Here is a 15,333-nt window from a genome sequence, read left to right as displayed (position 1 = left end):
AAGTTATATTGACAATAAACATTGGCTTAACGTGTAACGAGGACACGCTGGACTTGTATGGCCCTCATGGACGGTACAAAGGTTAATTTCATTGTAGACATAGCACCCGGAGACGCCAGGCTGCGCAAACACAAGACCAAAGTTTGATGCTTCACCAAAAATACCTCATTTTATTCCCACTTCATGACTACATCTTATACATGCACATATCAGTGGCCTTGTGAGCAAGCCCATGCATGCACAGAATAGCGATTCTCGTGGAAAGAGCTCAGCCCGTTTTATCGACAAAGTTGGCAACATACATGACTGCATTGTTGTACTGCAGACCACAGTATCACCTACAGTGATGGATACAAATTTTAAGTCCGTTAACAAAGGACTTCACCGAAAAGATCCCCTTTGTTCCTACTTCAAAATAACATAAATAAAATGGCCTTGTCTACAGAGCAGAATTGCGATTCCCATGAAAAGACACATTTAACAAAACGTTTTATCGACTTATATGTTAACACCTCGGTGCAAAGTCTTCATATACAGATTATTTTCTTAAAAGAAAGGTCGCTAAAGATCTTCGGGCTTGGATGGGCCTTTTAACGAACGATTTTCAACTGAGCGAGCTAGAACTCAACTTGGCATTTATCATACAGTGTACGTCAAACAGACTATGTACTTGTATTCGCTTACAAGGAAGTATTCCATTGTTGTATATTATATATATATATATATATATATATATATATATATATATATATATATGTGCAGTCACCTTTTACTACGTCATTATAATCTCGGCTTGTGCTAAATGACTTTCAACTACATGTTACAACAGCAACTTGATAAAGATCACAGAACATACGAATAATTAATGATTTAACAAACTTAGATTAACACAAAAGAACCCGAGATAAAAAACCGCTTGTGTTGTTTGTAGAGCTTCGATAAGCGAACTGAGGTAATACCCGAGTATTTCCACATGAAGAAACCGCATGTTAGTAAACAATGGTTGCATTTTTGGCACGGTAACTGAGCTAATAACCCAGTTTTAAAATGTGTACAAAAGCGTTGACATACAGTACATGACTGACAAGGACAAGAACATGCTAACAATATTTTAAAGGAGGTTGTTAGTTACTGAGTATATAATCACATTTAAAGCAGCATATATACAGTTGCGGTCCACTATGGGGCGCGACCTAGAAAAGGTGGGTGGCGAAAACTTTTCGGTAGGTCGCGAAGAAACTTTCCAGATGTCGGAAAATTTATTCAGTTTTCTGAGCTTGACGACGGGGGTCGTTTAAGTAAATGTATTAAGACAACTCCATAACTGTTGAAGCTACTCGCCAAGCTTTTCCGAGCATAGATTGTGATGGGTGTGGGTTGTGCCTCAGTCAAGCTCAAGGAAGACCCTGGATCGTGCGACTACAGTACCCATCTGCTGACCGCTTAATGTACAGTATACCGTACACGTGGGACACATAGCCCTAGTTCTTAAACTACCATTTTTTTTTTAAACATTGACATTCTTTTTCCAGATATGCCCCCTACCAGTCCAAGTAGCTGGCCAAACAAACAAATTACAGTATCAGTTAATGAGATTGTCACAAAATTGAGATGTAAGTATGAAATAACACTGTGTTTTGATTCTTACATGAAGACAAATTATGTAATAGCTGCAGCATATAAAATCATCACGTTTTACATTTTGAATTATTTTTCTAAAAGCAAACTGAACATTTTTTTCAAAAATCTGATAAGCCAATGTTGGAATAATACACAAGTGGATAGCCTATATGTCTGAATAACTGATTTATGCAACCTTTTATCTTTAGAGCAGAGCAAACATATTCATGATTATTGCCAGCAAACATAGTCTTGTACCATGTACAGTACATACCGTATTCATGCATACCACACGATATTCACAAGCAATATTAGTCAAAATTAAAAACCAAGTTTGGCAATACAGAATCATGCACATGCAAATGGTACAGCTCTGCAACCATAGATGGCTCTAAAACAGAAACTTTGGTTTTTGGTCAGAAAATTAGTTTTTTTGGTCATTTATATCAAGAAAGGTGATAGAAACACTGTTCCCTTGAACAAAGAAAATATGACTTTTGAAAAGTACTTCTGTAAGAATTACTAATGTCCTTGATGGATCACAAAGAACTTCACAGTATGAAATGTGAACGTTAAAGTACCCATGCGGTGCAAATAACAAAGACAAGTATTTGAAACCAAATAGTTACAAATATGTGTCCTCCAACAATATCTTCCCTCCCCCCCCCCACACCTCATATCCACTGAACGAAAAGAGATGCCGAGCACTGAACAATCACAACTAAATGACATATATACCTCAGAAAAGCACCATACATGTACAGTAATCAACAGAGAATCCCACTTTTGTTTTAAACTTGAAAATGAAGAAAGCTCTACGGCTAGATCAAATGAAACGGGAAAGCAAAAAAAAATGTGCAAATAGTATTCACAATTTCACATTATTAAACATATATATCAAAAATGACTACAAATCCATATATGCCTAAATACTTGCTAATTGTAAAACTGAAGGCCAAAATTTCCAATACAAACATGATACGTATATAAAGTGACACATAAAGTACATTCTACAACATTACTGACGAAATTTAGCTTTTCATTTTATGAATAGTACGTACACCAATTACAGACAAAAAGTATGACGAGCGTGTACATATATACGCTCTCTTACGGACTTATTACACACACAACCACAAAACTATATTCAGGTGCTTAAGGTTAACTTATTTAAAACAATATTAATAATTATTAATACCATACAAATACTGCATTACAAAACAAAAAAGGATATAAAGTATTGAAGTATCACAAGAGTTGCTCATTTACTGTAACTTGTAAACATTTAGGTTTTAAGTGCTTTGCACTAAACATGATATAGCATATGAGCTATTAGCGCTATAAATATTTGATTCAATGCAACAATACAGACAGAGCATTATGCAATGTAAATAATATTTATATTATATAATAATATAAACCTTAGTTTCAACACTAAATATTTGCATTGAACTAATCAAAAAGATTGAAGATTTGCTGTCCTTCGTTAGTTTAATAATTGATGATGATTAATGCAAAAAAAAAAAAAAAATTAAGAAAAATTTAAAAAGAAACAAATTTGAGCACTTTAAATTGGGAATGATGGCCAATGGATTTTATGTGCTCTGTTACAGGGAACTTCTGGACATAGGTCTGTTCATATCACATAGTGAAATGGTATGCAGGAAAAAAGAAATGCATGACAAATGCAAAAGTTTGTACACAAAACACCATTCAATTGTCAGTTTTCATTTGGTGAAATCAATGAACCCAAAAAAATGAATATAATGATAATAGTTAGTCTTATATAGTGCAAAATCCAATAATAATTGATCATATGTGCTTGAATATAATATCATCCCTTTTGTATAAATCCAAATGTAGTAATGGAGGCATCAAACTTACATATTTTTTAGAATCATGTCCAACTGACACCTTTTCATGTTTCTTTTAGCTTGGGCAAGTCATACAAATATTTCTTATTGTGTTTTAAGCACTGATACATCATTGCAGAGGGTACGCTCAGCCTTCACATGTATCGTGATGGCGTCACAGCCTATACCCTAGTTCATAGATGGAGGTACTCTTAAGTAACACTGTGGCAACAAGATAGTAAAATTTGACGATAAATTTGACAGTAACATCAATGAGAGATTTATCACATTAAAATTTATAACCAAACAAGGATTACTTATGAACGGAATGACCTTGCTGCATTTGAGCTCTGAGATAGCTGCTGTTAATACACTTTTGTCTTAATTATTAAGGTAAAAACACCAAAAAGCAAACAAGATTCAGTGTACGTCTATAGTTCTTAACACAAATTGGATTCAGATATTGTATTTAACATGATGGCAATTAAGGTTCCCCCTGACCACGATTGACTGTCTTCAATCCATGGAGCATTCCTCTGGAACTGTGCTTGTCCGTTGGTTGTCCAGGTAGCAGGAGGGTACTGTTTGGTTTTTTACTGTCAAATGTCCTCATGTTGATAACATCCTGAATAGATCACGAAATGCTATGCGACAAGCTGTCAAATACAGTTATGACCAACTTTTCTATAATTTCTATTTCAGCCAAGCTAGATGGGTTAGGAGTTAGTTCATCTCATTTAAGGCCTACTTAATCTTCTTTGCTTCGGGCACCGGCTCCACTTTTTTACCTGCTAAGTAATTGGAGTAGAAGAAATGTCCAAAGAGGGCCAAGTAGCTGAAATACATTATAAATGAAAACCGTAAGTTGTCTTCTGCGATGGCACAAAATTCTCCCTTTTTCTTGTAATTGTAAGCTTCAATGTTGACGAGGCATCCGACAAACATTTGCGCCAGTTGAAGACCTGTAATACACATACTGACCCAGCTAGGCATACGACACACCCTGGACGCTTTCAATGCGTAATAAGTGTACATAAATGCGTGAACGGTAAAGTTCATTAGGATAAAATAACGAGCTGTTGAGGTATAACCGCTGTAGCTATACCATGAATATACGAACACCGTTATGTGGTGATACCAATGGAGGAATATAAGCTTCTGTTTACGCAGGACTATGAAAATTGTGTCGCCTAGTTCCGGTAACTTGCTTATAACAAAGAGCCAACACCAGTAACCGATCACCCCTCTGTAAAAAACCGGATCGCACATGCTGGCCTTGAAATCCCAATTGAACCTATTCATAAAGAATATGTAGTCGGTCCAGAGCCGTATTGCTCCACACCAGCTAAAAACTGCCAAAATAGCACTCCATATGGTAAGAGCTCTGCGAAGATCATACTTAGGCTTGTTTTCCATCCATTTTCGTCCAGCAAATACTAGAAGAACGTATACAGCACTAAGCAATATGGAAGCGATCCAGTACTTCTCAAACCATATAATCCATTCCTCATGATCGAATCCTTTCTCAAACTCGAACACCGTGGAGAAATTGACCGTCAAAAACGGTGATTCTCGAATAAGATTAATACTGTCCATAGCAGACATCTTGATTTTGAGGTGTATTTTTACTGCTCCTAGACAGATGAAATCAAACTGTGTTATAGGTGTGTCTCCGTATGCTGCTATGAGTGTATGATAGCTTCAATCGGCAAGTTCACTTCCCTATTACTGTATTAGCAGACCCCAGTCAATCTAACTGCTTTGAAATTCAGCACTGAACATACACATATGCAGAAAGCACATGTGAAGAGTCTCATTACGTAATAATATTTGCATATAGCTGTTTTGAGGTTTGGTATCTACTTTACAAGTATTACCTTCCACTTGTTCCAATTTAGTACTGTAAAATAGAATTCATAGCTTACCTTGTGCTTAAAAATAAATTACAAAGTAGAGGAAGGTAAATCACTAACTCATTAAAACATGTAGAAGGATTGTTTTTTAGGAAGAGTGGTTCGACCATGGTGTGATCTTATGAATGAGCCTAGATCGTACCATCGACGTATGATTGGCTTAATTTGAACTTTTGCGTATTCATATCCTACAAGAGAGTCTGATGACTTTGATTTGACCTGGTTGAGTAGAATAGTCTTCTTAGCAAAATATTTCCATAATGCCAGTAAAGAAACTATTGCTAAGGTTCAGAATGTACTTTTTCCCATCGATGCAACATGTAGTAGTTATAATTTTCACATTTTAATTTATTTCACACGCTAAACATTGTTGCCTAATTAATATTAATTTTACGGTTGTAAGGTGCAGAGTATGGACAGCAAGCGCTACAGCAATTAAATAATTGCATCACTGTGTGGCTTGATGAAAATTATACAGTTCACTACAGCGACCTCAACACCTGGAATGTGATAAGGATCATTTTATCAGGATGAAATTCACTTACTCAGGAAAACTTATAATCTACTGCAGTGGTAAAATATTGTAACTTCAAATAAACGATAACAACAATTTGTATATGTCACGGGTAATGTAATTAGGTTTAGAGTTAGGATAAGCTATGCTACCGACAGCTTTCTCCTAGTCCTACACAATTTTCTGCGGGAGCCAGTTTTGCGACATCCGATTCAGCGCATAACTACGTCGCCGCAGCGTACGACAAAAGAAGAGGTGTCAAGTACGTTGGTCTGCCGTACTATTATTATGTTAGGGAAATTGTAGTCCTAGCTGTCTCATTGGACTATAATGCTAGGATACAGAATAAATGAAATATACTCGATTATCTCAAGCAACAATTAAGTTATAAAAAGTCAAAAGGATTGGTCACAGACAATAGCCTGCCCCCCAACATTAATGTATGACACACTAACGGTAATAGATCTAGCCTAGGCCTACCCTTGACCGATAAAAGTGTGGCAACAAGCCCGTAAAACCTGAGTGCACTTTATACTAATCAAAGCCAAAGTGGTGACTCCAAACCTCAAAATGGGTATTGCAACAAGAGTTTTTGGTGGTGCGAATACTTGCGACTTCCCCTTCATCAAGAAATGTGTACTCGTTCGCTATAGCCTAGGACTAAATACACATAGCGAGAACTTCCAGTCACAAGACACATGCCAAAACGTAAGTTACCCAAATGGTAGTGTGGCAATTCAGTGCTTTGTCCAACATCTGTCATGACTGCTTGCCGAATACATCGCTGCGCACTGTCCAGCATTTCTAATAAAATGCTTTGTTCAAAACTAGATAATCGTTGTCGGATATTTACCGAATATTACAGTTACAAACTTTTAAATCTATAAACCTTTATGGGTCTATGTGCACTTACTAACTTCTACATAGGAATGTAACTATGCATACACATGAACAATTGTGCAAACAAGTACTGTAGGCGAAAAATTTCATAAGAGTTAATATGATTCTTCCCACATTCATATTAGCTTTATTGAAGTTGTACTTATAGACTAAGTATTAACATTGTGAAAAATGTAAAGTCTAAGCTTTGAAACATGGTTTATGGCAAGCAGTCCTTGCCATTTGGTCATATCATCTCCTTCAATGGGTCCAGGTGTGGTGGAAAAGTTGGGGGTCAGACACCCAGAGAGGCTGCAGTCCCAAGTTCCCAACACCAGGGTCAATGTTTACCATGAGATAACAGCATATTCTCATTGTCATAATATACATAACAAAGAAATAGGAAGAAAAGGCCTGTATGAAATTGGATCCTGTCATATAAATCTCCCCGGGCTTGATCTGGTCTTCTAATGCCTGCGGATGTGTACTCAAATTTTGATGTCATATTAGTGGCCTCACTACACTATGTTACAGGCTTCATTTGATATCCATCTCATATAGGGCAAGCGTGATAACAGAGCATGATACCCTGTCCCTTATATAATTTAGGCCTAGGCAGTAGTCGAACAAGCCAAGTCAGTCAACGTACTTGACACCTCTGCATCAAACATTATATTAAAATTTGATACCTTTTGTATATATACCGTTTATAGAGGAGTTATATTTCAAACGTCATGTTTGCGTTTATTCTATTTTTAAGTGAGTATTTAGATAAAATATTGAAATGTTCACATTTTTATATAAAAAATTTGACTTTTCTCAAATTTTTGAGCTTTCACCTCAATTTGACAGCATGAAAAGTAGAAGTTTGTATATATATTTCTTACTTAGACTACGTTTCATGTCCCTTATTTCCACTAACTAACAGGTTAATTTACCAAGCAGCTTTAGGTGTCTTATAACATTTTTTGAGTCCTGTGTATTTCCAATGGTTTTTATATTCTTCAAAGATACCTTAATTTAGGTGTATGATACCAAAAGGGCTTGGTACTGTACCCTTTCTGAGACTACTTATACATCCAGCTGTATGACCCCAGCAAGTCAATAGAGTGTTGTCCAATCAAGATCGTTTGGGGGTGTTGGGGGGGGTAGGGAGGGAGGTAAATGAGGGAGGGCATAAATGGAAATCCTGCCACTCACTCCTATCCCCAAACCATTTTGTGCACTTTTTAAAGAGGGATATGATTCCCAGTTGTATGGCAGGCTATGATTTCCAGCTTGCAATGACATGGCAGAACTTTGTGGCTGAATGTCATGTGACAATATTGTATCAGTTTTGTTTAATAGGCAAATTATACAAATGTGTAGGATATAAACTCATCGTTAGAATTTTCTATGACCCATCAAAAATTGATTGAGCAGTCATTTGCGATTCTTGCTTTTAACTCTCAATACCCATGTTTCGATTAGACGATGCCCTATGTTTTCTCATTCTGCCTTCAGTTTTCATACTGACGATTGTGTCCTGCTCCTCTCAGGATGACATCGAGACAGGAGAGTTAAGCTTCGGGGGAGTCGAAGTAGTACAACTGGAAACGGAAGACGTCTCCGGGGATGAGGATTCCAGATTTTTGGAGTTGTTCCCTACGCCCTCCCCACCAAAAGAGGCAGACATAGAATACATACTCAAACAGGTAGAAATTAGGAAGTTGCAGGCCCGTGCCTACCAGGCTCTGGAAAAGTTATCCGACTGCCTCTATAGCTACCGTGATGTTGCATTACAGGTTTTGATGGACGATACATGTTACGCATCGTTACCCAGCGGCAGTTGGCAGGTCTCAGATACGGATATTGGTACGCAAGTCCAGAATACCACTTGTAAGTTTCCTTATCCTTGCTCTTTGCGAACAGTCTCGGAAAATGCCACTCTGTCATCGACATCGTCGGGGGGAGTCAGCGTGGTCAATGCCTCCGAGTGTCTCAGGATACTCGAGAAGGAACCAGAGACGGACGAGTACGGGGCATCGAAACAGCATTGCGCAGTCGTTCTCTTCTTTTCCAGGCAGTGTCCTTTCTCCGTCGAAATGGCTCCCGACTTCAATGCCCTTGGACGAGCTTTTCCCGGCGTAGACATAATGGCGGTGGATGTCTCGCAGTCTAGTGGGTAAGAAAACCGAACCAAGGTCTGAGAAGGATTTCTATCAAATCCAATAACAAAAGAAAATGAAGATATCTTCAGCATTTTGCTTTATTTCTGCTGAAAAAGAAATTTGCACCAATGATTGTAACACAAGTGATGTTAGAGTAGACACAACCCAACCATTCACATAGTGATGAGATAAATACAAAAAAAACTTCCACAAGCAGCGGCAGAAAATCTTATTTCATTTCTTGAGAGATAGAACAGGTGGAATATATTAACCTTCACCTAGAAAAGCTGAAGACTTGATCAAGTCTAAATAATATGAAATAATCAAGCCAGTGGTGCTTCAGGTATTTTTATGTTTTACTTTATTTAATTAGTGAAACTGGTCACACAGATGACTTTTACAGTTAGAGCTCTTCCATATATAATTTACAGAAAAATACTACTGTGCCACTCAAGATATGACTTGTGTCATTGTTACAAGATATCATAGTACCGTTGGCTGGTTCCATGCCATCAGTGCTCTTACTATGTATTATGTCTAACTTTAAAATGTAGAAGTGGTACTTAATTGTGAGCTCTGACCTTGAAAGCAATATCAGATAGCTTCTTTTTTTTTTATAACGAGACCAGCTTAGGCATTTGAAATTGAGTTTTGGTGCCCTGTGATTAATTTTAAGCCTTGATAACTATTTCTCTCATCGTTCCTCATTGAGCACATCGCACAAATTTCACAGTTAGCTATCTCACTGTTGCCCTTTGAAAAATAACTAGCCCACAAATAGCAGTCATGGATCCAGGGTGTGAGGGAGTGGGGGTGTGTATGCCCACCCCCCTCCCATTCAACCAGTAGTCATTCCCTGTCGAGCCCAAGTAAGGTGGGTTTTTAATGCATGAGAAATTCATGGTTGTCCCGTCTTAAAATGGTCTTCCAAAATTGAAAAAAAAAATCGAAAATGGGATAAGATCGTAAATTGGCTAGCCACCCTTCGTGGAGTGTAAGTAACCAGCCCTTCGGCTTCTCCCACGTGTACCTGCTGGGGTTGTAAAATAACCGCCTTGCAGGCTGAAAATACTAATATATTTCTGCCACCATGTTATGTGTTGGTACAGTCATTGTCTTTAGTAACAATAAGTTCTTGTAGCAATAAAGTTTTACCAGAACTCATCAAGTTTTTGACTTCCTTCCTTCCTTCCTTCCTCAGGTTGTACACCAGATACGGCATTGTCGCTGTCCCTGATATTCTGCTCTTTCACCGACGTAAACCAGTACTTAGATTCAACTATACAGAGAGATCGTATGAAAACTTGGTGACATTCCTAAGGAATAATACAGGTAGAGTGTAACATTTAGCAATGTAGACAGATTTAATTACTAAATTTACTATAGAGGGCTGTACATGCAGAGCTCAACACAAACCCATTTTCATATTGATCGGTGCAATTAATCTTTTGATTCCTTTCCGAAGGCATATGGATTCTATGTTGGTGATGGCTTGTGTGTGAGGGTGTGGGCCGTAAACTCTCTAACTTCAGAAGGATAACTGGGGTACATATTTGGTATGCAGGTTCCCCTTAGGTAGAGCTGGTTTGGGATTGTTGTTGGTAATAGTCAAAGGTCATTTGAGGTCAGCATGGGTCAGGAAGTTCAAACGTAGTGTGTAGCTTGCCGTTGGTGAGTAGATGATGTCAAAACAAAGGAATACAGTAACATAACAGACAATTCGGCTGTCATTCCCTTTACATCATGGATGTGCACAATTTAGATAATGTTTCTTCATAAATAAAACTAGAATTGAGAAAAGACTTGTAAAGTGGCAATCTTTGATGGATTTTGATGAGAGATGCAGCTATTTGCATGATTTCTGATGCCTATTAGAGTGATAAGGACAAATGTTATTCATAGGAGTCTGTAGAACATTAAATGATGATACACTGTATGTTTAGTCAAACTGCTGTGAAATTAGAGATTAAGTGTAAACTGCTCCTCCAAATCAGCTTCTCAGAAGCAACAATTAAATCACAAAATGCATATTTGATCTGTAACAGTTTGTTACCCAAACTTCAAAATGCATTAAGCATTACAAACTTCATAAGGATATGTGCGAAGGTGTTGTTTTACTTTATATTAGAAACATTATCAGACTTTGAAGGTGGATTTTACAAACTCTATGATTCTTTCATCTCAGGTATTAACTGGAGTCTATGATGGCAAAGTGTAGAAATTCCATTTTTGTATGCAATTTTTAAAATAAATTTGAAAAGTTCAAAATTCTGTCAGTATGAGATATATTTCAGCACAAAATGACTTTGAGTATATATATATAAATACTTTTAGCTTCGTTTATTGCAACACAGCAACTTCTGCCAAAGGGCCAGTCGCGCTCATGAGTTGAACCATGGTGATGGTGGAAAATGATATATGTTAAAAACTAAGAACTTGCTTAAATATTACTTTCTTAAGTAAAGACAGGCTTTGGGAAAACTTACAAAATTTTGTCTCTTATGTAATAATTTTTTTTTTGAATGATTGAAAAAACATCAAATTTTAATACCATCGTACAGTCTGTATTAGCATAGGTCTTGTGGCAAACCTTTATGTCCCGTTGGTGGCTTGGTAACTTGGAATTGTCCCAGCATAATGACAGACCTCATAAGTATGTGCCATGTTGCTTGATGCCAGTTCTTCTTATGTAGTACTGCATGTGAGAATCTTTTGTTGGATGTCCATTTCTCATATTGTGTATTTTTGCTTAAAGGTTGTCCAAACACCCACCCGTGTCAATATTAATCTATCAAGGTTAATATACTGTATATCTATCAATATTAATCTATAATATATATCTATTAATCTATAATATCTATAACATTAATCTTGAATATCAATTACTAATCTATCAATAAAAAAATAAAAAATAGAACATGTGACTTTTCACTTCTGGTTGTTGCACTTTTAATGTTGTCATGAAATTACAGGAAAAACACAATTTCAACTGGGGTAATGAAGTTGCTGTTGGTCTTAGATTATATTTTCTCCAACCCTTTTCATAATTTTTGCATTTTTTTACAGGTCTAGAACCCAAAGCGGAGATTGAAGTCTCCACAGTGGACTTGGAGGGGCCGTTAACGACCACCTTGGTGACACAACCCGACTATCTATTGCTGTTCTCCAACGTCTTCGTCATCCTCTTCACGATCTACATCGTCAAACAGAGGCTGGGAGATTCCATTCTGCAGCGGGTGAGAGAGTACATGGACTACGCGAGACAGGTCTGGAGGACGGGCGAGTTTTACGAACAGGTGGGGGTACACGATAACGAGGACGGGGGCTTTGGTTGATCGTAGAGCCGTTCTAGACAACTTTTGACGGGTTACCGATTTAATCTTTATTACCCTCCGGTTTTTCACCTTGAATTCCAACCATGTGTAGAGAGCATAGTTTACACGCACTGATGCTCCTTGAAGAATGCTGGGAGTTTCTGGGTATTATAAAAGAAGAGATTTAAATAGGAAAACAAATTCTCATTGGTTGGTATCATCTCTTATGTTAGGATTAAACTTATTATACGACAGAGATATGTGGCGGTTTTGAAACATTGTTTACAAAATATATAGCAAACTATTATTACCTTTCTTGTGCTTTTGATTGGGTCAAAAAGTTGCTGATGGTGTTAATGTCCCCTAATATCTTGTGGACATAGACTGGTGTTGCTACAGAGTGTAAAGTTGTAAAACTGTGGACATGCCTATCACATCCCTAAACTCTTAGAGTTGTCAGTCTGTGGAATATAGAGAATGTATATTTCCACCCATTGTTTGAGTTCCAACAGAATTGTTTAACTGCCATGTTCAACAGTGTCCGTTTACTATGCAAAGAGTATCTGTAGATGTCACAAGTGTAGTAAAATCTACCCTAGAGTTATGGTATGACCATATTTTAATCACGTTTGGGCCTATTTAACATACTGAAGTCACATTTGCGACCAAACTGTGATTAACTTTAGGAGAATTTATTAATACACTTTTGCCTACTACATGTAGTACATATATGTAAAATTGGTCAAAATGCAAATATAGGTTAAGACGAAGAAATATAATGATTAATAAGAACATTTACAGAGTGTTATAAACCTATGTGTGCTTCATGATATCCCCCAGCATTATGTTTAGAAAACCGGTGGTTTGTGGATGAAATGGATTTTTAATTTTGCTGTCAGCATTAGCAATACCTCTTCGAGGTCATTATTTTATAATTTACTACTTTGGTTCGGATCTGTGGAATGTTGAAGAAAAGTTCTTTTTGTGATTTGAAATGTGAACAAGGATGTCTAAAATTCGGTTTAAAGGTAGCTGGAAATGGGTCTACTCACCCTTAGAATTAAGCGTAACACTTTGTAGTCTCAATTTCTGGGTACTTACTGGCTAAATGCCACTAGATTTCACCATTCACCGGTAGAAAAAGGAAAGATAAAAAACCCTGGCATTTTTCTGTCAGTGCAATATTAATGTTGCTTTTGTATTAATTTCAAGGAAAATGCAAGTGGTAATTTGATTTTAGCCAGTAGATTTTTATATGCACTGGCTGTTTTTAAGCAAGTAGTTAACATTGTTAAATTCTATGCCTATATGGGGAAGGGCCTGGGGATAAATAAAGGGTCTTTGGGAAATAAGGGATCAATAATATTGTTTGTCATGTTCATAATAAGCTTAAAGATATGTGAAGATATTAAAGGGATGGAGACTAGCAATATAATTGTCTCTGGGGCCTAAAATGATTCTTGAAGCACCTGCTTTGGACTAGGAGAAGCTCTCGCGTATCAGAGGGAATTGTGGTGGCTAAAGATGATTGATTAATCATCAGAAAGGCAGGAAATTTTTTCTGCATCTATAAGTCAAGACCAGATCCTTATAGCATTTTGTATTGCAAACATACTTCAAATTTTGTAGTATTTTGTGATTTTGCATCTGGCAACAGAAGTGTGAATGATCATCTCACAGTAATGCAGTGGGAAATGTTTTTCACTATTTCCTATCATAGAACAAAATGAGATTGCTACAAAAATGCTTTTAATGAATAATAAAAAATAGATACAGAGAACATTCTAAATGTATCACATTTCAATCAATGTGATGACTATAAAAGGAGAGTAAAGCTTTTGAAGAACATTTGCAGTAATGACATCACAGACCACCCACTGTGATCCATTCCCTGGAAGAATAGAGGGCGGTATCCACTCAGAATAGGTTTACATTCAACAAGATATTGATATTATGGCTTTCAACTCATAGTGTGGAATATTTTTTCTCTAATTATGATATTATTAGCATAATTGTTTCATCATCTGCTATCGTAATATCCATTTAATTTGTGTAACAGTGATTTTGAGATGGTTTTTTGTGGTTGCTCTAAGAAAGCTTGAACCTATGAAGAAGATGAAATTAGTGCAATATTTATACTTTGTATTACCAGTGGTTTTCATTTCTGGCATACAGTATGTGTGAAGTATTACTTATATTGTTAAATTGTCAACACCAAATAAACTAATGTTGAGTTTGATTTTAACAAAACTAAACTTTGTTTCTCTTTTTATTGTCTCGCAAATCTTACCTCCGTTTTGGGTTTTTCATTTGTTTTCAATGGAATAATGGCACAAATTGACGAAGGCTTAATGTCACTTTGTACTTCCATTCTGTCTCATTTTGGTCACTTGCCTTTGACAGGCAGATGACCCTTTCAGTCAAGAGCATCTTTAGCATGTGTTTATGTATGTGTAATGCAATTTTCATTCACTATACATCTCAAGATAGACAACATCAGCTGATCTCTTAAAGGCATTGAAGACTCGCCCCAAACCGCCTGCCGCGCTCTGAAAAAGTTAACTTTCCGTTGCTTGCAAGTGAAGTTTTCTTCTTGTCGCTACAAAATGCAGACAAAATGAAACGTGATACCTTGTTATCTTTAGCTGGACCTGAGATGTCCATCGCTGCTATGTAAACTGTGCTGTGGGTATTGACCGCAGCTGTATGTACTGATTGTACACTAGTGTCTAATTACTGACGATAGCAAGCTGTGTGTGTGTATTTTCTGGGATCAATGGTGGTGTCTAACAGTTCTGTTACATCTAATTCGAAACTAGGTCAGATTACCGGCATTAGACGTTTCTTTGTGCGCGAGTCTTCACACCCTTTAACGTACTTGACATTTTGATTTACCTATTACGATTCAAGCGTCCTGATCTTGTATCAGATCTGAGATCATTCAAGTCCTAATTTGTGAAAATCATTTATGGCTTTATACCATGAAATGTATATGTTACAAAGGTTATTTGCACAATGCTTGTTGCTTCATGACAGCAATATCCTTACATTTGGAAGAGTTCAAAGGTCAGCAAAGGTTCATGGCAGGAA

The 15,333-nt window shown here is 36.9% G+C and overlaps 2 protein-coding genes across 2 annotated transcripts; one reads left to right on the top strand and one right to left on the bottom strand.

The window, feature by feature from the left end:
• Positions 1-698: 698 nt before the first annotated feature.
• On the bottom strand, positions 699-5,456 carry LOC139969075 (very long chain fatty acid elongase 6-like). Its single transcript, XM_071973836.1, has one exon. The coding sequence runs from the start codon at positions 5,076-5,078 to the stop codon at positions 4,218-4,220; it is 861 nt and encodes a 286-aa protein (XP_071829937.1). The 5' UTR covers positions 5,079-5,456; the 3' UTR covers positions 699-4,217.
• A 227-nt stretch (positions 5,457-5,683) lies between these two features.
• On the top strand, positions 5,684-14,479 carry LOC139969074 (uncharacterized). The gene is made up of 4 exons (XM_071973835.1): positions 5,684-5,959; positions 8,283-8,943; positions 10,131-10,261; positions 11,996-14,479. The coding sequence occupies exons 1-4, from the start codon at positions 5,917-5,919 to the stop codon at positions 12,262-12,264; spliced, it is 1,104 nt and encodes a 367-aa protein (XP_071829936.1). The 5' UTR covers positions 5,684-5,916; the 3' UTR covers positions 12,265-14,479.
• Positions 14,480-15,333: the final 854 nt, after the last annotated feature.

This window comes from Apostichopus japonicus, chromosome 6, assembly GCF_037975245.1.
Source record: "Apostichopus japonicus isolate 1M-3 chromosome 6, ASM3797524v1, whole genome shotgun sequence".
NCBI lineage: Eukaryota > Metazoa > Echinodermata > Holothuroidea > Aspidochirotida > Stichopodidae > Apostichopus > Apostichopus japonicus.
The sequence above is the reverse complement of the archived record's forward strand: the minus strand, read 5'-3'. Positions and strand labels throughout refer to the sequence as shown.